Source organism: Hemitrygon akajei, chromosome 18 (assembly GCF_048418815.1).
Source record: "Hemitrygon akajei chromosome 18, sHemAka1.3, whole genome shotgun sequence".
In the NCBI taxonomy this organism is placed as follows: Eukaryota; Metazoa; Chordata; class Chondrichthyes; order Myliobatiformes; family Dasyatidae; genus Hemitrygon; species Hemitrygon akajei.
In genome coordinates this window covers 6,281,541-6,307,373 of record NC_133141.1, presented here as the reverse complement: position 1 = coordinate 6,307,373, position 25,833 = coordinate 6,281,541, and the positions used below count along the sequence as shown (strand labels likewise).

General features: G+C 39.3%; 1 protein-coding gene across 2 annotated transcripts in view; it reads left to right on the top strand.

The window, feature by feature from the left end:
• Positions 1-25,833, top strand: part of LOC140741046 (26S proteasome non-ATPase regulatory subunit 11) — a 51,428-nt gene that overhangs the window by 8,680 nt on the left and 16,915 nt on the right. For both annotated transcript variants that reach the window (XM_073070706.1, XM_073070705.1), the window contains exons 2-9: positions 6,917-7,018; positions 8,319-8,443; positions 9,026-9,097; positions 11,798-11,855; positions 18,523-18,717; positions 20,202-20,346; positions 21,751-21,811; positions 22,901-22,963. In XM_073070706.1, the coding sequence (XP_072926807.1) occupies positions 6,917-7,018; positions 8,319-8,443; positions 9,026-9,097; positions 11,798-11,855; positions 18,523-18,717; positions 20,202-20,346; positions 21,751-21,811; positions 22,901-22,963 (821 nt within the window). The remainder of the gene's footprint in view (positions 1-6,916; positions 7,019-8,318; positions 8,444-9,025; positions 9,098-11,797; positions 11,856-18,522; positions 18,718-20,201; positions 20,347-21,750; positions 21,812-22,900; positions 22,964-25,833) is intronic.

Genomic DNA, 25,833 nt, shown 5'->3' with positions numbered 1-25,833 from the left:
TTGTTTTTCAGTGTTGCAGGTGAATTTTTAAAGAATTTATATATTGGTACTTAAACCTTTCTGTGGCTTCGGTACACCCTCCTAAATTTTTTTTCTCCAAAGACCCTGGAAAATTTCTACAATTGGAGAGCATTCTGAGTGGTGGCATCACTGTCTTGGTACGGAGGGGCTACTGCACAGAATTGGAAAAATCTGCGGAGGGTTGTAGATTCAGTCAGTTCCAGTATCAGCACTGGCCTTCCCAGCATTGAGGATGTGTTCAAAAGGCAATGCCTCAAGAAGACAACACCCATCATTAAGAACCCTCAGCATCCAGAATATGCCCTCTTCTCATTACTGCTATCAGGAAGGGGGTGCAAGAGCCTGAAGATACATATTCAACATTTGAGGAACAACTTCTTTCCTTCTACTATCAGATTTCTGAATGGTCCAGAAACACTTCCTCTCTTTTTGCACTACTTATTGTTTTTATTATAATTTTTATTGTACCTTGTAATTTTTAATGTATTGCTCTACCAGTCTCCTAAAATTTCATTAATAATCACTTTTGCATTTCATTTGAGAGTGCAAATGAAGAACTGGAAGATAATCATTCTATTTTACTACACTCTTGAAAGCACTGACTCCTTCTTCCTGGGGGCTAGTGACACAGCTACACCTTGAGTGGAGATGTTCCTTGTAGAAGATGTAAGGAAGACAATCCTTGAGTTTCCTATGGCATAAACTTTTCATATGTCTCCACCACCTTCCTGTATATCATTCCCTTTAAACCTTACGATATCCTCACCTCTCCTTAGTTATGATACCTTCAGTCAATTTCTCAAATGCAATTGGTGGTGGGCAGTAAAAGCTGTCATTGTGAGTTGGATGTTCCTCCTGATTAAAAAGGCCAGTTTCCAAAAATAGTAATCAGAATTGGTTACATTCGTACAAACCTTAACTAAAAGAAAAATTTCTTAAGTAATCTTACAAGTAGCAAAACAACAGATATTATTGGTTATGTCTGCTGAAGACAAGGCATCTTAAGTACCTGTCACAATTCCAGGATTTTCTACAGCCTGGCAATCTTTACTTGATTCCTTAATGACCACAGCACATTGATTTCGCTGATGTTCAATTCCATTTGCAATGACATGAGCCTCAAATAGTCTCTGAAAACCAAGTCCAGCCTTCACGTGTGGCTTAGCTACTAAGCTCGGCAGAGCCATTTCTACTGAGAGGAGAAGGGGCAAAGGTGCCTTAAAACCAGTAGCTTCTGGCTGAAAGAGCTTGTCAGCCATGGTTGGCAGCTTATCTAGGAGAAGGAATACCCTGATCTCAAACCTCCGCTGCTTTGCAGCTACACCCACTCATAGGGATGGCTTCAGGAGTAAACCCCAAGGGGGGGGGGGGGGGGGTCAAATCCAGAGCTGGAGTCCCTAAGGCAGTCCTACTTTGAGTTCAATGCTGACTGGCAACTCCTGTGACACTGCTGGTACCAAACTGTATCAGTCTGCCATTCCCTTGGGTTAATCAGTTGAGTGGAGAGGGGGAGCTTGCTACATGAGCTCTAGGCTTACGTATCTAGACAGCTAGGACACAATATCCATGGTCAACTCTGACAGGTGGAGGCCAAATGCAGGTCTTTTCTTTCTTGACAGTTTGTATCTGGTGCCAGATAACATTTGCATGTCCCAGACATCCTGGGAAACCACGTATTCCTGCTTTCTGCACTGATGTGTTGACAAAGTTGTTGCTCTGTAAAAAGGCTGAGAGTTTTTGAACCATGACACCAAAGAAGATCTTTCCTTCCACATTCAGGGACTGATCTGACAGAACTGAGTGACTGTTGAGGAATTCTTCTCTTTGGGAATTAGTATCCCTCCTGCCCTTCGCCATGCCTTAGGTATAATTCCTTTTCTCCATGCCACCTTCATTAGATTCCAGAGGTATTTCAGGACGCCGTGAGTGTGCTTATAGAGCCTGTAAGGGATGCCATTGGGCCCTGGAGCTGATGCTGATCTTGCTTGTTTAACTTTACATTCCACCTCCCTCCATGTAGGGGGCCTTGCGTCAATCTGGTACTCAGTTGGGTGGATTGGTGGCATGTTATTCGGAATGGTGACTGGCTCGTGCCTCTGGTTGTCAGAGTGGGTCTTCCTCAGGTGCTCCTCCAGTTCCCTCACAGGTACTCTAAGGACCCCGCTCTTCTCCTTGCCAAAGAGTCTTTTGACAAACTTGTAAAGGTCTCTGTAAAAGCTTGCCCTCGCCCATTCTTTCCTTTTATGTTGTTTTCTCAAGCATTTTGCTCTTTGCAGCTTTGTCAAGCGCTGCTTTATTTCTGCTTGTAATACCTCGAGTTCTTTCCTTTCCCCTTCTACGGACTTCCTCCACTGTTTCCTCAGCTGTCTCCTTTCCTTCACCAGTCTTTCAATTTTCTGCTGTCTCCAAGACTTAGGCTGGACTGAAGGTTCCCTCTGTGTCCTCTGTTTTTTCACTTCAAATCTCTCTACCCCATAGCTGTATATGGTGTCTCCCCACTTCTCCAGTTTTCTTTCCACATTTCCCTTCATTCCTTCTAGAAGCTGGACTAGGTTTGTGTTGATGATCTTCTACTCATTCTTCTGGCAGGATTTAGGCCACAAGATTTGGGGCTTCCGTCCTTCCATCTTCCTTTCTGTTGCTGGCCGTGGCTGGTTGGGCTCTGGACTCGTGTCCGTTGGTGGATCTGTGCTTGGTTGAGCTTCGCCTGGGGTGCTGATACCCTGTGGACTGTGGTGTTTATCCTGCCACTGGGCTTCACTCGACAGATCTGATCTGCCTCTTAGAAGGTAATGGTTGAGCTCACTCAGGCACTTTTTCCTGCCCTGGTGGATCTTGAGCCACTTCTCTGATGTTATCTTTGTCCAGCCACAGATGCAGCATTGTAGTTTGTGTCCTGCCGGCGCTGCTGCTTTGTCAAATGCTGTGCTAGTTGTCTGTTTAGTCATCGCTTCCATTCCTAGGTTTGTTACCGTGTAATCTGTCAATGAGTCATCTTGCACCCCGCTCTCGCAGACTCAAGGGATATTCCTCGTCTTGAAGTTTTCGTAGCAATAAATGGGTGGATCTGATACACTGTCTAGCGATGGATCCTGCTGGCACGAGTAGCTAGCCCATGCCAGCCCTGATGGGGTCTGTTCCCTCCTGTCAGCAGTCTCTCCAGGCTGTACTTTACGTCTTTGTCTTTAGTCATCTTCCATGATTCACTTCCACACTCTTGATTTGGTTTATCCTAAGCTGTTTATCTAATAGATGCAATAAAAGTAATTTGTTATTATTTGACCTTCATTTGTATGATCTAAGATGTCAAAGTGTCTGTAAACTACTTGTGCACTCTGCATCTCCTGTTTAAAGGTGTTTGTTAAGCCCTTCCCTCTTCTTTAGGACCTTCTATTTCCTTATGACTCCCTATCAGTTTTTAACTTCAAGTACTCTATGAAACATGCACCTTGGGATATTTGATTCTTTTAGTGCAAGTTATTATTCCTGATTAGCTGGATGTGGAGAACATATTTATACTTAACTGGAAGGGACATTGACAGATTGAGAGTCCAAAACCAGAGCTGTAAACCTAGGATGGAGGAAGATTGGGGAGTGGGGGACTCACGAGGAACATCAGCAAGGAACTGTTGTGTCATACAGCTTTTTACTGAATTATAAATTCATTTATAGTCTTTTAGCTTTCTAATAAAATTATTTGATTTTAATACTTCCAGCTAAGCAATATCAAAAATAATCACGGAGTCTATAGACATTATTATAGATCTTAAAATATGGTATAAATGTGAATCTGATAATATTAACCAATGTCTTTTTGATTAAAGTGAGCATGTTGTCCATGCTGATTTGTTAAAATTAGATCAACAAATGAATCTTTTTGAAAGCTGTAATTTCAGCTCAAAAGATTGTAAATGATTTTTCCGATTACCTGTCAGTATATTAAAGTTTCCAATTCAGTTTTTTTTCTGCCACCTATTAAATGTAGTTGTAAGCTCCAGTCACTAGATAGCACCATAGGGAAAATTGGTGGTGAATATGATTCAGATTATTCTGCACAGTGTACAATTGTTATTAAAATCACAGTTTCTGGAGAATTGTTCGCTGTTTGGTCCAATCAGAATATGTTAATTTCCTTTTTTGATTCTCTACAGTATTATCAGAAGCTCAAGCTTACTTTGATTGAAATGCTATCTTTCGCATAATTTTTTTCAGAAGAATTACAGCCAATGCCTCTGCAAATAAATGTATAGCATGATACTGCCAAACCCCTCTTGCGAAGACACAGTGCATTTACAGAACAGAGGCACTGCATTCCATTCCATTGTATTTAATTGGCACTGTCTTACAGTTGCAAGAAAAAATTTGTGAACCCTTTGCAATCATCTAGTAGTTGCAAAGAGTTCACAATTTTTTTCTTGCAACTGTAGTTAACTGCATAAACATATCTATAATACCAAGTGCACAAGTAAACACTCACGTCCAATGTGCACTACAGTCAACATACAATCAGTGAGCTGTGCCACCCAGCAACCCCTGCTTTAACCCTAACTCTAATCACAGGATAGTGTACAGTGATAAATTAATCAACTAACCTGTATGTCTTTGGACTATGGGAGGAAACTGGAGCATCTAAATGAAACCTACCAAATCAAGTAGTCTTTGCATGCAGTCCTTACAATTTTCAAGCTTCAGGAAACAGTCTTTTATAAGGTTTTTTATAGTCCTTTTGAAAGTGTGTGTAAATGAATATAAATATGCTACTGTCCTGCTTTGTAACTTCCTCATAATTTAGCTTTGTTCAATGAAGCTGCAAAGTCATGTAGGTCAGTAAAGCGAAAAGCAAAACTTGCAGTCCCTGGAAATGTGAAATAAAACCCAATTCTCAAACTCCATGCATCCTGAAGTGCGAAACAGTTAAATGTTTCATCATTCTAAAGAAGTATTATTGACCTGAAATAGTAACTCTACTTCTCTCTCCATAGACACTCCCTAACCTCTCTGGTATTTTCAGCTCTTTGTTTTTATATCAATTAAGTGATTTGAGCAAGAAACTAGCTCAAATAGAGAACATGCAGAACTGTGGAAATGATCAACTTTGGTAGGAAGGATAGAAAAGTAGATTTCCTTTTTAAAAGAGATGAAATACTTGTAAATTTTGGGATTTGTATAATTGGAGAGACTTTCTATAAAAATGTCAGTTAGTTAGTTATAGCTGCAAATTAGAAAGGCAATTTATACATTAGCCCTTATTACAAGGAGTTCAGAAATTAAGCAGGAAGATCCCCATCCATATCAGTTACTGCCTTTGGGTTTAACTATGCAAAAGTATTCTTAGCTGGTTCTCCTTCATTCTACCTTCAATTTACAAAAGTAATCAAAACACCACTGCCCCAAATTACACCAAGCCTTTTATTAAACCTTTGGACACATTGGGTTCCATTTAAACATAGATCTTATCTTAAAAATTCTTATATTCTCATTTTCAGGTTTCTTCATGACCTCACACTTCCCATTTCTATAGTCTCCTGTGATCTCTGCATATTTCTGGCCAGCGTCCCCTATTATATGCAGCAATGCATACAGTTGCCAAGGACCCAAGTGAGTGATGCACAAGCTGTGCTCCTTTTGCCAAAGTAGCTCATGCAGTGTTTCCATCTGGCCCATTATGCTGGCTTTGCATGGTCCTAGCTGTCATCCACCCGGAGGTTGGCCTGACAAAAGGATCAATTAGGAGATGGTGTGATTAGTTTAAGGCTGCATAGCCTGACTTGACAGCTTCATGGATTCGCAGTACTGGTCTGCTGATACTGGGTTGGGCTGGGCCAGCATGACATTGCTGTAAGGAAATGTAAATAGGTCTTGAGGATTTGGATCAAAGAGGGAGAAGGAACACTTCAAGGTTGCTGATGAGTAGATTTATTAGAGTATAAGTATTAGAAAAGTGCATAGAAATATACAAAATACTAAGTCTAAAATAATGTGTGAGTGAGGAGTGAGGCCCTCTGTTGGTCAAAGTTGACCATGGATATTGTGTCCTAGCTGTCTAAATATGCAAGCCAGCGGAGTACGATACGGAGAGCAAGCTGTTGCCCATGTAGTAGGTTCCTGCTCTCCATGCTGCCGATGAATCCAAAGGAACAGCAGCAACTGTTGCAGTTTGGCACCTACAGTGTCACAGGAGATGCCAGTCAGTGTTGAACTCAACATAGGTCTGCCTTATGGACTCCAGGTCAGGATTTTACCTCTGGGTCTACTCCCAAAGCCTTCCCCCGTTATTGGGTATAGCCACAAGGCAGCAGAGGCTTGAGATCAAAGTTTTCCTTCTCCTAAAAGAGCTGCCAATGCGGCTGCTGAACCCAATCTGCTTGAAGCAACTGGTATTGAGGTGCCTTTGCCCTTTCTGTCAGTAGAAACATTTTTGTTGTGTTTTGTAGCTAAGTCACATGTGAAGGACAGCAGCTAGACTTGGTTATCAGAGGCTTATTGAGACACATGCTATTGGGAGCATTTACTAGGTAGTGGGAGCTTATCCCCATACTCCCACCCCAGCTAAAACAACCTTAAGGAATCGATTTCTGTTAGATGTTTAACAACTGTAAAGTTGCTCATTGAGTAAATTTGAGACTGGACCAGAAAGCTTACTTATTACTTTGTTTATGTCTATGCTCCTTTAAAATCTGATACTCAGCATAATAGGGGATAGTCGAAGGGAATATATAGAGGCTTTCTTGTTCTATTGTTAACAAAATCATCAAAGAAACTTATGGAAAATATGTTCATCCTTTTAAGTAGTTGTGTCTAATGCAGAAAAATCTGCACCCATGGAAGTGATGAATACACGTGCCAGTTCATTGTCCAATGGTACTAAACCTGATGTCTTTTTTAAACTTGTCAGTGAAACGTGATATCCAGCAAGATGATGAAGAGGCTGTACGTGTTAAAGAGCAAAGCATTCTGGAGCTTGGTGGGCTTCTTGCCAAGACAGGACAGGCAGCAGGTAAATTTAGCAGTGATTGTATGTTACTCTGTTTTGATCTGAATATCAAGTTTCAACTTGTTTCTGGCAGCCTTATTAAGTCAATAAGTTTAGGGTTTGATATTTTTTTCTGTAATAGCTATATTTTTCTTTAGAGTGTGGTGAGTGACTTCAATATCCCGAATATAGACTTAGAGCAAGAGGTTTAGATGGGGCAGAATTTGTTAGGTGTATCCAGATGGCTTCCTTAAATCAATATGTAGATATCCATCAAGAGGGGTGGCCATACTGGACCTGGTGTTGGGTAATGAACCTGGCTAGATGACTGACCTTTCAGTTAGGAAACAGTGATCACAACTCCTTAAGTTTGAATATAAGGATAAGTATTGACCTTATGGAGTATTAAATTGCAGTAGGGCAAATTATAAGAGTATTAGTCAGGAACTAGGTTGAGTCCACATCTGACCTCCACATCCAGCACATTCTCTGCAACTTCCGCCATCATCAATGGGATCCTACAACTAAACACATCTTTACTTTCTCTCCCACTCTCTGGTTTCCGCAGGGATCACTCTGTGATTCCCTTCTCCATTCAACCCTCCCCACTAACCACCGTCCTGGCACTTATTCCTGGAAGCAGGAGAGATGCTACACCTGCCCATTCATCTTCTACCTCGCCTCCATTCAGGACCCCAAACAGTGCTTCCAGATGAGGCAACACTTTAGCGAATACGTTGGGGTTGTCTATTGTATTTGGTTCTCCCGATGTGGCCTCCTCAATATTGGTGAGACCTAATAACTCAAGCAATCTCCTACTCTGCAGGCAAGTCCCCACAGGCTCTGCTTACTTTTTAAAATTGGCACATAAAGTCCACATGAAACTATCTCCAAATCTCTCCGTGATCTAAAAGCTACTATCCAAACCAGTAAATTACGTACTTATTAATGACCAATTAGTCATTATTAATGACTGGATCTAGCCCTGGAGCTAGTTATGCATCAAGAAAATCAAAGTTTTGCTTCATTCTTTTGCTTTGACACCAGTAATTAAAACTGTTATCAGTAGTTAATTAGGTGATCTAAGCTAAGGAGCTTCACTATCTTGGAAATTGCACCTGCGAAAGTGATCACCAAGTTGTAATTACAGTGGGGATATATGTGTGTGTGTGGGGGGTAAATTTATTCTGAATAAATCTGGCGGTTTTTGAAGGCTTAGTAACACTGTATAGCTAAAATGCCATTCTTACGGCCAAATTTATTCAGGTGTTTCATTTTGTACATTTGTACTTCTGATTGTTTGAAATTTGTTTCCTCTCCAAAGAACTGGGGGGACTGCTGAAATATGTGAGACCATTCCTGAATTCCATCAGTAAAGCGAAGGCTGCTCGGTTGGTTCGGTCGCTGCTTGACATGTTTCTGGATATGGAGGCAGCAACTGGTCAGGAGGTAAGAGCTAAATAACCTGGGATATGGCTAACTAATATTAGCATAACTGATGTTTTGATCAACTTACTAAAGCACAATTTTGATTTGGTAAAATTGACTTCCCTAGGGTCCTAATTAGTGCAGGATTAATATGATCAAAAATTGTTGGATATTGGCATCTCATACATAAGCCCTAATTAATGAGTCTTATTGCGTCATGAACTGCGTAGATGGGAGTGAAGTTGGTGGCAGGAACCATCTGTCATTCCAGCTGGTAATAATCCCTCACTTAACATCAGTGAAACAGATCATCACTTTCATTGCTGTTTATGGGACCTTGCTGTGAGCAAATTAGCTGTCAACCTTCCAAAAATTTGGTTCTGAAGTGTCATGAGGCATCGTCCTGCAGAAGGTGTGTCTGTATATTAAATTATGATATGGACAGATGTTCTTTATGCTTGGTCTTTGTAAAGTACTGTCCCCATGTATCAGAGAATAATTAGAAGTTATTTGTATTTGGCAGTTGTGGATTTTGCAGATTATCCACTTGTCAGCAATGATTTAACTCCTTTGCTTTATACTTGCTTATTGTGGATTTTGCAGGTTGAATTGTGTTTAGAATGCATTGAATGGGCGAAATCTGAGAAAAGGACGTTTCTACGCCAGGCTTTGGAGGTAGGAATTCCACATAATCATTGCTCTTTATAAAGGAAATAAAATTGAGAAACATCATTCTCTGTAACCTCCACCATCTACAATGGGATCCTAACACTGAGCACATCTTCCCCCACCCTCCGCTGTTCTCCGCTTTCCGTGGAGAATGCTCTCTACGTGATTCCCTTGTCCACTGATCTCCCTCCTGGTACTTATCCCTTCAAACTGGACAAGTACTACACCCAGCCCTACACCTCCTTCCTCTCCACCATTCAGGACCCAAACGGTCCTTCCAGGTGAGTTGATAATTCACCTGCAAATCTGTAGGGGTCATCTACTATATCCGGCAATCACAATGCGGCCTCCTCTACATCAATGAGATCTGTCATATTAGATTGGAGGGTGACTTTGTTGAGCACCTTCTCTCTGTCACAAAAGGCAAGATTTTCCGATAGCCACCCATTTCAACTCTGCTTTCCGTTCTGACATGTTGGTCTATGGCATGCTCTGCTGCCACGAGGAGGCCACACTCAAGCTGGAGGAGCAACACCTCATATGCCGTCTGGGTAGCCTCCAACTTGACAGCAAAAACAATGGTTTCTCAAACTTCCGGTAATTTCTACACCTTCCCCCTTTTTTCCATTCCCCATTCTGGTTTCCCTTTCACCCCTTTCTCTTCTCCTCACCTGCCCATCACCTCCATCTGGTGCCCCTCCTCCTTCCCTTTCTTCCATGGTCCACTGTCCTCTCCTATCCGATCACTTCATGTCTTCCACCTATCACTTCCCAGCTTCTTTCTTTATCCCTCCTCCCCCACCCAACAACCTTCTGCCTCACCTGTTCTCACTAATCACCTTCTGGTTTGTACTCCTTCACCTCTCCCCACCATTCTATCCTGGTTTCTCCCCCACACATCCCCCTCTCCAGTGTTTGCCAAGTGCTCTGTTGAATTAGTAGGGTAGAACTTGATTAGCTAATCTTAAGGAATGAACTTGGTTTTCCTTAATGATGAATAATACTGTATAGTCTACAAACATCTCTAAATTGATCTCGAAGTCAACTTGAGGCTGTATTGGATGCATTATGAAGTATATTCTACCTTTTGTAATTGTTTTCTTTTCAAAATGTTCTAAATTACTGAGGAATGTCACTGATAGTAATATAGATTCATCAATTTCTTATTGTCTTCTCAAGTGTGTAGCAGTGTATTGGAAAGCTGGGATGAAATGAAAACTGACTAGAATATAATTGCTATTTGATATTTGAAATAGATGTAGCTTTCAGTGAAGTTGGCTCAGTGAACCCATTTGTCAGACATTTAATGTTTTTGGCTAACTGCCTTTATTGCCTTCATGCAGAATTTTGGGTTCCATTGTTGAGTTTCAGATTTTATCCAGAATGTGCTGTTAATCCTCCAAGGTCAAAGACCATTAGAAAATTTCCTGAGCATACTTGCAAGCCTGACCTGCATTTTTGCTCATCTCTGTGTGAGATAATTCATCTTGCTATAATACCAAACTTGTGCTTTCTGTTTTCTGGCGTGCTGTTGACTTGGCTCCAATTGAAGCTGGCATAATAGCATTTATCCATTGATAGATTTGGACAGCTGTAGTGGTGAATATAGTGGCACATGTCAAATATTGTGATGATAGAGGCACTTTTATGCGTTGAAACAGATAATCTGTCGAGTTGCATCATTGCATAGTAGTTGAGCATAGTAGAGGATTGTGGGTTAACTTATTGAAACACGAGGACAGTCAATCACATCATCCTTGCACTTTATTGTATAATACAGTAATGTTAAAATAGATTTAGTGGGAAAGCAGTTGAAATCTTTCCAGTATTATATTTTATGCTGTATAGTTCAACTCCATTAGAATCCTTGAATTAATTTTTAAGATTTTTTTAACCTGTCTGCTGCACAACTTCCGGTAAGAACACCAGCTTCAGTATGGATGGCTTTTTCAGACACAACAATACTTCTGCCTTTCAGCTAAATATTTCCAGCTATTTAAATACATTGAAGGTATAAATTTGCAAACATTTTAAAAACTTTTCTATTTGTTGGCTGTTAGGTGCTTTTGAGCAGAAATCATTTTATGAATTTTATTTCATTTGCATTCAACAATTTCTTAAAATTTAGGATGAGTTTGCATGTAATGAATTCACTGGGTTATCAGAAAATTAAAAATTCAATAATCCATCACTCTGTACTGGGGGAGACGGGGAATGCCGGAAACAGCAGGACAGGCACTATCTCGGGGGGGGGGGGGGGGGGGGATGATGTTACCATTTTGTGGTGAAATATCTTTGTTAGAACTTAGCCTTCACAGTAGATACAAAAGAATTGTTTGCAATTCCAGCTTGAGTTTTGGCAAGTAATTCATTCACTTCTCTCCAAAAAAATTGTCTTAATAGTTCCATTGACCATATTTTTCTCAAGAGTCTAATTAAAATTTGTTAATGTACTTTTTACAATGTGACCATATCCAAATAATAATTTTTACTTCTGCAGTTCTGACATCTTGGCCATTTTAGAATGGCTGTAAGCTACAGTCATTGCTATCCAAAGCATGCTGACCGTGCATTGTAACAGATTTGTCAGTAGAATTAAAAGGACTTTTTGCATCTTTGACTAAACCTCCAAAAATGTTAATGACTTGCATTCAGACTTCAGCTGAAAGTAAACACATTTTAACCATTTTACTATTTCCTATACAGGCTCGCTTGGTTTCTCTGTACTTTGACACTAAGAGGTACCAGGAGGCATTGCAATTAGGTAACTATTGATACTGCCTTTCATCTATTGGGTAGCTAACAATGGGAGCTGCACTCATTACTGCAACAGGGGTGGGGGGCTGACAGTGTACGTGGAAGAGACATAGCATCAATTCAAACATATTTTTGGGTAAATTTAGAAAGTAAGAATTTCCCAAACCCTCAACACCTCAAGCATTGCTTGTTTGTCTCCAATAATATTATGCAGAGATCTTAATGAATCTTTTAAGCTGTGTGTATTGTTGGGAAGTAGTTTTTTAAGCTATTTTGGGAAGAATATTGGAGTGGAGTTGATAAATAGAGTGCGATAACTTGTGCTTAAATTCAGATAATCTGGGGAAGCTATATGGTGATTGATTTTGCTCCTGAAGTATTCATACCGGAAATGTATAGTTAAACTGACAATCTCTACTTTTAATTTGTATGTGTGCCAAATATTGGTTTTACATTTGAATATCTTGAGAAATGTTTTTGTTTCTGATACTGATTTCAGGATAAGTAAACTGAATTTTCATATTTTGTGCTTTGAAAGATTTAGAAAGGTGAAATTATGTATTGATTTTGAATGACATGTTTTGAGATGAATTCAGACAAGCACAAATGGGTTACTTTGAAGTTGAACCAAATTGGATAAGACTCAATTGTAAATGGGAACAATTTCAACTTTTCCCTCTAGTTTTTGTAATAGCTTTAGTGAGGTCCATCACAAAAATGATTTATTCTTACCCACGCAACACACACACAATGCTGGTGGAACACAGAAGGCCAGGCAGCATCTATAGGAAGAAGCACTGTCGACGTTTCGGGCCGAGACCCTTTGACAGTCCTGACGAAAGGTCTCGGCCCGAAACATCAACAGTGCTTCTTCCTATAGATTCTGCCTGGCCTGCTGCATTCCACCAGCATTTTTTGTGTGTTGCTTCAATTTCCAGCATCTGCAGGTTTCCTCGTGTTTGCATTATTCTTACCCATGTTGATTTTTCACAGTGGATGAAGCATTATTGTAGTTTTTAATCTAATATATACATGATCCACTAGGGGGCAGAGCTCTATAAACTTTCAAACTCTAATATTGTTCAATTCCATGGCTTCTTTATCTACAGCAATTCAGTTGGGGTCAGACCGTTAAAGCAGCCGGATTTCTTTTGGTGCAGAACAGCTGAATTTTCATCTTTTTAAAATAATATTTCATATTTGACAGTTTGAGAACTTCTAAAAGGCATATAGTATTGGCTATCTTTGTGTACCGAAAAATGCAACCTGAGTTTGTAAAGAATTGGATAGTTTTGTGGACTGGAAAATCATAACATCTAGCCTGAGAATTGGTGAAATAGGCTAGAAGTAACACCAGAAAATGTTGAACATACTGAGCAGGTCATTCCCACATGCACTTCCTAACCTCCTGAGTATTTAGGAGTATTTCGACCTCCGGCTCGAAACGTTGACTGTTCATTTCCTCCAGCGTCTTGTGTGTGTTGCTTTGACCCCAGCATCTGCAGAGTATTTTGTGTTATATGTACATCTATTAGGTCAACCTTGGCCTCCTTCACTCCAGGAAAAATAAACCTCCTCTATTCAATCGCTCATTGTAACTAAGGCCCTTCAATTGAAACAACATACTGGTGTGTATTTAACTCCAAATTAAATTTCAGCCCACAAACCACCGTTGTTACTGACTATTTCCACTTCTAAGCAATTGTGACTTTTTAGATACAAGTATTCCAAGTATTCTGGATTTCTCCCCCAACCCCCATTCTAACCTTAGTTTATATTTATTTTATCCAAAACTCTACCACTCATCCACAGACATGAAAAATTCTGCAGATGCTGGAAGTTTAGGGTAACCCGCACAAAATGATGGAGGAACTCAGCAGGTCAGGCAGCACTTATGGAGGGAAATGGACAGTTGATGTTTCGGGCCGAGTCTCTTTGTCTGGGATCAGTGGCCTCCTTGGTTCCAATTTAAAAATTTCTAACCTTCATGCCATTTTTTGTTCCTTGGATTTATAATCTCTATCCTGATTAGACAACTACAATTCTGTTTCCTCCTAGTTCTGTTTCTAATCATTGCTTATTTTGATTGTTTCCAAGCTCATAATCGTACCTATTATTGCTCAGATGCTAGGCTCTGAAATCGCTCAGACGTCTCCACTTTTCTTTTGAACTGTTGCTTGAAACCTTTTACTTTGAACACACTTTTTAATCATTTTCTTGACCCTTTAAGAGACTTTCAATTCTGTCCAGTGATGCTTGGATAAATTTGCTCCATCAAAAGATCCACAGAAGTTCAAATTGACTGTAAATCTTGAGGTTGCCTTGATTTCCCAGTTTTGTCCATCTTTCCTGAAGCAATTATTTTCAACTAAAATGTGTTTTGCAACCAATTGCCACTTGTTGAATGATTCTGTACAATTAATTTTTTCTACAATTTTTGGATTTAATGACAAAATTAAGAATGTTGAAACTTGCATCTTGCGGTGTAATTTGTACAGCATAAATGTGGTTTGATTTTCTATAGCTCTAAAAAGTATTCACTCCCCCCCGGAAATTTTCATGCTTTATTGTTTTACAACATTGAATCACAGTGGATTTAATTTGGCTTTTTTTTTGACACTGTTTAACAGAAAAAAATGCTTTTGTGTCAAAGTGAAAACAAATCTCTATAGAGTGATCTAAATTAATTATAAATATAATTAAAAATTAAAATTAAAAAATTAAAAAAACAAAGTAATTGATTGTATATGTGTTCACCCCCTTTGATATGACACATCAAATCATCACTGGTGCAGCCAATTGGTTTTAGAAGTCACATAATTAGTTAAAAAGAGATCACTCTGTGCAGTCAAGGTGTTTCAATTGATTGTGGTAAAAATTCATCTGTACCTGGAAGGTCCAACTGCTGGTGAGATAGTATCCTGACAAAAACTACATCATGAAGACAAAAGAGCACTCCAAGTAACTCCGTGAAAAAGTTATTGAAAAGGACAAGTCAAGAGATGGATATAAGAACATTTCTAGGTCACTGAATATCCCTTGCAGTACAGTCATCAAGAAGTAAAGGACATGGCACAGCTGTAAATCTGCCTTGAGCAGGCCGTCCTCAAAAACTGACTGTGCAAGAAGGAGACTAGTGAGAGAGGTCATGGAGACCTATGACAACTCTGGAGGAGTTCCAAGCTTCAGTGGTTGAGATGGGAGAGACTATGCATACAACAACTACTGCCCAGGTGCTTCACCTGTCACAGTTTTATGGGAGAGTGGCAAAGAGAAAGTCACTGTTGAATAAAACTCACATAAAATCTTGGCTAGATTTTGCCAGAAGGCATGTGGGAGACTCTGAAGTCAGCTGGAAGAAGGTCCTATGGTCTGATAAAACTAAAATTAAGCTTTTTGGCCATCAGACTATATGCTATGTTTGGCGTAAGCCGAACACTGCACATCATCAAAAACACACCATCTCTACCATGAAGCATGGTGGTGACTGCATCATGCTGTGGGGATGCTTCACTGCAGCAGGCCCTGGGAGGCTTGTGAAGGGAGAGGGTAAAATGAATGCAGCAAAATACAGGGAAATCCTAATGCAGTCTGCAATGGAACAGCAACTTGGGAGATTTGTTTTCCAGCAAGGCAATGACTCCAGCCTAAAGCCAAAGCTACACAAGAATGACTTTTTAAAAAAAAAAACAAAGTTAATGTCCTGGAGTGGTCAAGTGAGAGTCCAGACCTCAATCCAATTGAGAATTTGTGGCTGGACTTGAAAAGGACTGTTCACTCACGATCCACATGCAATCTGACAGAGCTTGATCAGTTTTGTAAAGAAGAATGGGGAAAAATTGCAGTGTCCAGATGTGCAAAGCTGATAGAGACCTATCCACACAGACTCAAGGCTATAATTGCTGCCAAGGGTGCATCTACTAAATACGGACTTGATGGCATGAATACTTATACAATCAATTATTGTGTTTTATATTTTCAATTAATTTAGATCACTTTGTAGAGATCTCTTCGACATAGAAGGGTCTTTTTGTGTTGAACAGTGTCAAAAATAGCCAAATTAAATCCACTGTGATTCAGTGCTGTAAAACAACAAAACATTAAAATTTCCAGTGGGGGTGAATACTTTTTATAGCCACATGTATTTAAAATGCAAGTGCTGTGTTGGAGGTATGAAGTCCTGCTGCAGTCTTCATCTCAATAGAAAGCTGGCTGAGTACTGCTCAGGTGTGATTCTTCACATTCTAGCAGCAATTTCAAGTGTATCAAAAGTGAAGTCTAATATGTATGCCTTTGGAACAAAGAATGAATTTATTGAAATATATTTTCCTAAGTTCCTCTCAGTAGGTTTAATCAGCTGTTGTGTGGATATACAGTCTAGAAGATTGTCAGAATTAATCTCTCAGTTCTGAAGTTATCATATTTGGTCAAAATACCCTTTTTGTTCTTACTTATGCTGTTGGCGCTTAGGGCAGCAATGAAGGCTGTCCATCTCTGGTGATGTTCAGGGCTTCCTGCATCGTGCCAGTAGCTTCCTCTCTTCTTCTTTTTTTCACTACTGTCAGTCACACAAGTCCCAGGTGGAGACACAGGAATACCGTTGCACTCAGATGTAGAAGGAATCTTCATTGCTGTTTCTGTAACAGTTTTGTTTGACCACTCAGAGTTGTTTGCCCTGAGCTGGAACCTGGAGGACCGGTGGACTGCTCTTTGTCTGGTCTCTACCCTTTGACCTGTTTGGCATGGGTGACCCTACCAAGAGCCAAAGCATAAAGCCCTGTCAACATAGCTCATTGAGGCGCGCAAGCCTCCAAACCACAACAAGGCTGTGGTCCTTTTGAAGGTCTTTTCCTTTGTTTCCCTAATATTCCAAAAGAGAAATTGGATAGACCTTGTGACTACTAAATTGTGGCTTTTGCTGGAGTTGTATAGTGGGTAACATTTTTGATACTTTCTAAACTGTCTATCTCATTAAACTGGGTTTACTGAAAGAATTACTCTTTTTTTTCCACTTCCTCACATGTCCCACATAATGACTGGAGAGGATTATAGGTTAGGAAACTGTGAAAACTGAGACTAGAACTTGATGCATCTTTGGTCATTGATTTTTTTGTACATCTCTGGACCTGGAACAGTTTAGAGAGATACTTTATTGATCCCAATGGAAATTACAGTGTCACAGTAGCATTACAAGTGCACAGCTATAAATATTAAGAGAAGTAGAACAAATAAAACATAAAGTTACCACAAACAGTCTGACAGGAAAGGGTCAGTACTTCCCCAGCTATAGGTTGTCTCATTATAGAGCCTAATGGCCGAGGGTAAGAATGACCTCATATAGCGCTCTTTGGAGCAGCACGGTTATTTTAGTCTATTGCTAAAAGTGCTCCTCTGTTCAGCCAAGGTGGTATGCAAAGGGTGAGAAACATGGTGTTTAGTGTTGATTTATTAAAAACCATTTTTGAAAGCTATCTTTTCAGTTAAGCAGTCTCATGAATGCCGTGAATTTCTTGGAAACCTTTAAACATAAACCTTAAACATGCTTGTTTAAGAATGTTGTTACTAAATTTAATGTTGGGTAATGACATTTTGCAGTAAAGTGGAATAAATTAAATTTAGAGTTGGACTTGCCCTTGATTCATAATTAGGGGAAAACAGCTTCAAATACTCAATGGTCTATTTTATCTTCTCTTGACAAATATTATGCTATATTTGAACTCCTTTGATTAACTTTCCTCACTTAACTGTTTGAATCATTAATGAGTTTGAAAATCTGCAAATTTACAAGACTAAATCGGTCTTAAGTTAGTGCCAGTTATTTAATTTAACTTCACAAAGTATGTTAGTGCAGGAATTGAACTTGATTATTATCTTCAGTAAACCATGTAGCCTACTGTCTAGTGTATTACCTATAAATTCAGTAATCCTGCCTGCGATTTGGTAATGGGATTCACAGCTGATTTTACTTACTACTATTGAAATCTGTTTTTGTTGTTACCAATGCTTATTAAATTTGTGTTTTTAAAAATTATTTGTTAGATAACGTATCTGCGTACTTCTATCATCTTCCTAATTACATGGCACCCAGAACATCAATCCTTTGGATTCCAAAGTTGTTCCTTGCCCCACTATAGCTCCTTGCAAAAGTGTGCGTTATCTTGGTAGCTGTTCTTTGCTGTCTTGACTGCATTATTCTTTTTACTTCGCTCACTTTAGTTGTTTTTCTTTGATTCCTTTCTATCTACCCAATACTTAAGAAAAGCTAATCAGTCATTGTTGGAAAACCTCTCAGCTCATCAAAGTTAGTGTCATTTATTTCAAGCTGTCAGCTTACCAAGTTTTGAAAAAATCAAAATAAATTTACTGTATCTGTGTATTGGTTTTCATGGTTTTGGGATGTCATATGGCCTTACAGCCATTCAAGCATTTTTGTAGTTAATATAGCACATGTGGAAACCTGTTTACAGCAAACTTCCATATCCAGTAATATGCTTAACTTTTTTGCCTGAGTATGTATGTATTTATTTATTTGCAAACTCCATGTGAATTATTCATCCCTGGGATTGAAACTATATTTCCTGAGAATGTTCCGTAAATTGGAAATCAGCGTTAATGATTCTAACTGACCTTCGCTTAAAGTATTTTTTGAAAAAATTTTTTAAAATGTTTTTCAGGATCACAATTGCTTCGTGAACTGAAAAAGATGGATGACAAGGCACTTTTGGTGGAAGTTCAGCTCTTGGAGAGCAAGACATATCATGCATTGAGTAACTTGCCAAAGGCACGAGCTGCCCTGACCTCAGCACGAACAACTGCTAATGCCATCTATTGTCCACCAAAACTACAAGCTGCCCTTGATATGCAGTCAGGTATGGAACGATGGAAAATTTAGGTTTTTCCTTTTTAAAAGGGTTGCCTGTGTTTTAGGCATTTTGGGTAAAATAAGAGAGATAAGATCTTGTGGTTAAGATTATACATTAATAATAAACTACAAGTATTTAAACTGGATAATGTTTCTAAAGGAAACAGATTTTAGTAACTATGCGGCTGACAAGGCTAAACTAAGTTACAGTCAATTTTTATGCATTGCGTCCAAATATTTACCTTGAAACAGGCCACAAATTTAAATGACTAGAGATTAGAGGATGCAGTTTAATGGTGAGCAGTACTGGCTGAACTGTCAGATGCTGTTTAGGACACCCTAAACCTAGCTCATGTCTTCCTCCTTGGTTAGATGCAAATAATTTCTGAACTACCAAGAGCCTGAAAGTTCTTATTTTGATCCTGGTTCCCATTTAGCTCTCAACTCAAGATTAAGCTAATTAGCTGGAGGTAATCCCGTTACTGCTTTAGGACTTTGCAGAGGAAAAAATGACTGCCATATTTCAATACTTTTCACTGATCCTGTTTCAGAAGTGCCTTATTTGCTACTGGGATGCTCTGTCATTGTAAAAGATAACATATAAGTGCAAGACTCTGACCTTCTCTATCTTACCTGAAAATCAGGGAATTGTATATTTCACATGTCTATGAATTTAAGTCTGATGTTGAAAGGAAATTTTAGAGTGCGGCATGAATTTTTGTTGCCCCCCTCTTTTTGTCTGAATGTTTTCTTTCCTTGTCCCCTCTGAAGATAGTAACTCATTTTTGGAATGCAGTTCCTTGCAAAGTAGAATTGCTTTTATCTCACCAAATGCCTTGTCCTTGACATTTAAGGCTTATCTACTGACCCCTTTGTGGGCAGTTTTAGTCACGGGTCACCAAATAGTACGAAGGACTGTCAACTGCATCCATTGTTTTTTCTCCAATGTCGTCTCCAGCCCATCTACCCCTACTGGGGCATATGCCGCCAACAGCAGCTCGCCAGAGTCTGCTGTCCTGGGCCAGTCTTTCACGTTGTCTTCAGGTTTAGTTCTTGTTGGTGTATCCTTTCTCTCCAGGAGATGAGGCCTTTGGAGCTTCTCTTGGTGTTTTTGTAACACTGGATTTTTAAAGGATGGTGGTGCTCACCCTACACCCAACCCTCCTCCTTTTGAAGCTGGGCTTGGGAGTGTTGATGGCAGAGTTCTTCTTCACCATGTTCACTATTTATAACTGCGGTCCCAGCTGAGGCTTGCTAATTGCATTAACTTTTGAAGTAAAAGGTTTGGGTCATAAGGCCATTTTAAAAACTCTCCAAATTGATTTAGAATCTGGTTAAATGTATTTCTAATAGAAATAATGTTAACTGGGGTTCCTGAATTCTATCTCTTCCTTATGTGCATTACAGGAAATGAGATGATTCAGTAAAGAAAGTATGTATGATTTTCAGATTAGCTTTGTAAATTAAAGAGTTTGTTGTTTCTGCATATAGGTATTATCCATGCTGCTGAAGAGAAAGATTGGAAGACTGCATACTCTTACTTTTATGAGGCATTTGAAGGCTATGACTCTATTGATAGCCCTAAAGCTAATACTGCATTGAAGTATATGCTGCTCTGCAAAATTATGTTAAATACGTAAGTGAAGCATTCTAATCAAAGTTGTTTGTGTAGAGGTTGTATAGTACCTAGGAGAGCAAAACCTTTTAATTGGATTTTAGTTGTTTGATTTATAGGAGAAAGAGAGTAGCTGTGTGTATAAACAATACTTTTGAGGCTCAAATCCAGATAGGCTCATGTCTTGAGTTGTAAATATGAAACCTGATCTCTTGTGATAAAATAGAGTCAATATAGGTAGACACAAGATTCTACAGATGCTGGAAATACAGAGCAGCACACAAAATGCTGGAAGAGGAATAAACGTGAAGCCGAGATCCTTTATCGGGTCTGCAAAGGAAGTGGGAAGGTGCCAGAATAAATGGTGTGGGGGGGGGGGGGGGGAGAACAAAAAGGAGTACAAGCTGGAAGCAGATAGATGAAGCCAGATGGGTAGGTGGGGAGGGCGAATGAAGTAAGAAGCTGGGAGGTAATAGCTGGAAAAGGTAAAGGACTGAAGAAGCAGAGGAAAGTTGGACTATGGGAGTAAGAGAAGGAGAAGAGGTGACAGTTAAGTGGGAAGATGTAAGGGGGGTGGGAGTAGGGAAGTTGAAGAAGAGGGAAGGGAGGGAGTAAAAAAAAATTACCAGAAGTTGGAGAAATCAATTCACGTTGGAGGTTACCTAGAGAAAATACGAGGTGTTGCTCCTCCAATGTGTGAGTGGCCTCATCGTGGCAGTAGAGGAGGCTGTGGACTGACATGTTTGTGTAATTTACAATGTATAATTAGTAATTATAATTTACAATTTATTAAAAAATACAATTTATGTAAGTTCATTCTACTGCATTCTTGTTTGAAGTGGCCGAAGGTCCTGCAGGTTTTATTGTCAGAGGTAAAGTTCATGTCCATTTACAGTAAATGCCTTTAGTCAACATAGCCAAAGCTGTACCATGACACTTACCTGTATATTAAACTATTCTGAGAGGACAGGTGATTAAACAGGTAATTAATGGCCTACATTGGTTTTTAAATATAACCCCTTTCAGTTGTGCCCTACATTACAGTTAGGTAGAAATAGAACACTTCAATGACATATTTAAAAATCTGGAACTTTGGGGAGAATTTCAGAATATTACTAATTATGTGATTCATTGGCTTAGGTTACTGATTTATATTTTGTAATATTTCCAGATGTTGGTGATTTAGAGATATACAGTATGCAATTTAGTGTAATTAAAGCTGATCAGATGCACATTTTCTTTGTGATTTTTGAAATATCTGTGGAACAAAGGCCATAAGGATCTATCCAAGCTGTTGCAGGAACACAGTGCATCTCAGATTATATCTAGAAGGGGAACTTCGGTGATTGTCTTTCCCATACTTTTCTTCGAGTGTAATAATGAAATGATTTACATGGTAGTTCAGTATATTTGTTTTCCTTTCAGGCCAGAGGATGTTCAGACGTTAGTGAGTGGGAAGCTTGCTCTCCGATATGCTGGACGACAGGTAGTGATCATTATTTGCTTTCTGTTAAGGCAGAGAATGAGAGGAAATATTGTTTTTCTGTTTCTTATAGATACATTGATGTTCTCTGCTGCCTTGGTTTCCATAGGAGTGAGGAATTAAATTATTTACTTAAGTATTTGGACCAGCTTTAATGGTGAATCCAAGGAACAATTCTCAGCAAACATTTACTAGACATCTTTTCCATTTGGCTAATTTGTATGTGTATCAGCAGTGTTGGGGGGGGGGGGGGAATATGAAGTAAAATAATTGGTAATTTGGCTGAGTTTAAATGAACTATTTAAATTGTTTTTTCTAGCTATTTCCTCTTCTAGGTCTGATTAGCTAGAAAATGGTCTATCACATTCCACTTAATTGTTGCACCCTATGAAGCTGCTTCATTATTCCTGAGCAATCTTTGATGTTTTGGCCAAATATCTTAATGAGAGCTTCAGCAGTTGCAGAGGACTTTATTCGTTATCTGATAGCTGGATACCTCAAATGAAGGTCCAAAAGCCCTGGATTTTGAATTATGGCTGTGTTATTGTTGTAACATTCTCAGTGTTCCATCAGAAATGAGTGACATTTCTCATCTCCATGGCATCACATTGCCATTAGTGTTATACCACTGAGCATCTGCAACAATTTTTGAAAGAATTTGTAACATCTTTTTGAAAAATGCACTGTGAAAAAAAAGTTTAGGCTTGTTGATGGATGTTTCCTGGGGTTTCTTCACTTAGCTTGTTTCAGCACAGTATTTTTAACTCTGCAGACATTATTAGAGAATAAGAAGAATTGTACAACTTGGTAAAAAGAAAATAAATGTAAATGGTTTACAAATTAACAATGAAAAAGTTAGCAAAATTATGCCATTGAGTAAATTGAACATGATGTTGAACGGGGGAGATAGCGAGTTAAGATTTTACTGATCTTTGTTCTAAAAATGCAAGTACAGTATAGCTCCAGAGCTTGCTTGAAATAGTTACAGTTTGCATAAAGATGCACATGGATAATCATAAATGAGTGTTACTGGTTCTTTTAAATTTCCATGTTTTATTAATTTTAAATATTTAACTATTGATTTACCTTTAGACCGATTCACTAAAATGTGTGGCTCGGGCAAGCAAGAATCGGTCATTGGCTGACTTTGAAAAGGTAAGTTGAATAAATGATGAACGTTGGTGATGAGGTATTTCTCTGTGTAACAGTATTCAGTGCCTCATAGTGATAGTAATAAGAAAAATGTGCTGTTAGCTAATGATGCCTCTATGTAGGAAAAAAGGAAGATGAGTCTATTTGGGGTGAAAATGATTCAAGATAAATCTTGAAACCTTTGTAGTAAAATAGTGTGCTATCATACCATAGTGTATGCCCATGAATGGATACGATAGGGTCTTTTAAGAGACTCTTAGATAGGTACTTGGAGCTTAGAGAAATAGAGGGCTATGTGGTAGGGAAATTCTAGGCATCTTCTAAAGTAGGTTACATAGTCGGCACAACATTGTGGGCCAAAGGACCTGTAATGTGCTGTAGATGTTCTAAAAAGTGACTGCAAGCAAACTGGTACTGCTAACTTGGTTACTATAACCATACAAATTGTGGCAAAATATTTCTCCAACACTTATTTTGTTCATTGTGCTTATTGACAAACTGCAAATACTCATGATGTTTTAGTTTTTAATGTTTTGCAGTTGTGATAAGTATCTTCAATTTGTTTTAAAATTTTAAATTAACTCAAGTGAGCTTTAGTGAATTTTCTCCATTAGTATGTTTCCAGGAGAATACATAAATGGGGAAAAAGTACACTTTCTACTGCAACAGGTTTATTCTTGATTCTTGGGGTGCCACTGATGGAAAGTACATTTTTAGGCCAGACCTGGTACCAAAATGCACATCAATACACCAGAAGTTTGTAAGTGTAGTAAGAAGAAAAAAGATGGTAACATACTTCAAAAGAATGTGAGTGAAATGGTTGATTACATGGCCGGGGAAATTTTAGTGCAGAAGAGACTGGGGTAACTTGGATCAGAAGAATAAAAACACTTGCTGAATAGCAAAGTTTGAAAGGGAGTGCAAGCAGAGAGACCAGAGAGTACTTATGTACACTCCTTTGAAGGAGTTAGGACTGGTTAACAATGCAGTTAATAAATGCATATGTGATTCTGATGATTTTACATGGTGATATGGATTACAAAGGGCAAAGTTATATCGGACATACAAAATACAAACTTGGGTGAAGTGAGAGTAATTGCCCTTGACATCAGAGCTCTGGCTAAACTGGAATCAGTGGAGAAAGCCCTCTGCTGGTTGGAATTATACCTAGCAAAAGGAAGGTGGTTGTGGTAGTTGGAGGTCTATCATCTCAGCTGTTCATCTCAGGAACTGCAAGAGTTCCTCAGGATAGTGTCCCACACCAGTGACTTCCAAGAAGGCACCGTGAAGACCACCACTATCTCAAGGGCACTAGGGATGGACTGAATAAGTAAGTGCCAGCTCAACCTGTGATGCCCAAATTCATTGAATATATTAGAAAATAGTTTGAAAATAGTATTGTTGCATTTCTTGAAATTGTGCTTTAGGAAGGATGTAGAAATTTTTGGAGTGCAGAAAGGGCTCAAATGAGTGCTTCCGGAGAAGGTCAAGGAAAACCACTCTATGATCATTATCCATGCCAGTCCCTGCTCCCTCATCCATGACCAGAGCTCTGCATGTTCTTTCTTTTCAGATAATTGAGCTCTCTTCTTCAATGTTACATTTGAATGACTTGAGAACTACTCCTGGCAGTGCATTGGCATGCTTTTTAGAGTAAAACATCTTGTGTCACCTTTAGTTCTTTTGCCAATCACTTTAATTCTCTATCCTGTTATCCTTGACTCTGAGTGGAGACAGCTTCTCTTTATCCACACTGTCTATATCCTTTGACTTTAAATGTCACTGTCACATCTATCGGTCTTATCTGTTCCAAGGAGAACAATCCTAGCATCTCCAGGCTAGATTAAATTTTCATATCCAAGAAATCATGATAGATAAGTATTGCAAGGATACTTGACGAATTCTGAAGACTTTTCAAAAACTTATTATTGTTTTCAGCAATCAAAGTTCAGTGGCCAATCATCTGACCTGGTAGGTTGAGGGTTGGACTTGGAGTGTACATGCTGCGGATACAAACCTAGTTATCTTTCAAATGGAAATGGGTGAATAGAGTCATAGCACTACACAAACAGGGCCTTTGACCCATCTAGTCCATGCCAATGTGGTTTTCTGCATAGTCCCATCTACCAGCACCTGGGACTACAGCTCAGGTAATGTAGCCATTAGTGCAAAGTTTAACGCACTGATTGGTGTTCAATTCCTACCGCCGTCTAAGGAGTTTGTACCATGTGGGTACCCTGTGAATGTGCGGGTTTCCTCCAGGTCTTCCAAAGATGTACGGATTAGTAAGTTGTGAGCATGTGTGTGTGTGCAGTTTTGGTCCCCTAATCTGAGGAAAGACATTCTTGCCATAGAGGGAGTACAAAGAATGTTCACCAGATTGATTCCTGGGATGGCAGGACTTTCATATGAAGAAAGACTGGATCGACTAGGCTTATACTCACTGGAATTTAGAAGATTGAGGGGGGATCTTATTGAAACATATAAAATTCTAAAGGGATTGGACAGGCTAGATGCAGGAAGATTGTTTCTGATGTTGGGGAAGTCCAGAACGAGGGGTCACAGTTTAAGGATAAAGGGGAAGCCTTTTAGGACCGAGATGAGGAAAAACTTCTTCACACAGAGAGTGGTGAATCTGTGGAATTCTCTGCCACAGGAAACAGTTGAGGCCGGTTCATTGGCAATATTTAAGAGGAAGTTAGATATGGCCCTTGTGGCTAAAGGGATCAGGGGGTATGGAGAGAAAGCAGGTACAGGGTTTTGAGTTGGATGATCAGCCATGATCATACTCAATGGTGGTGCAGGCTCAAAGGGCCGAATGGCCTACTCCTGCACCTATTTTCTATGTTTCTATGCTATGTTGGCACGGGAAG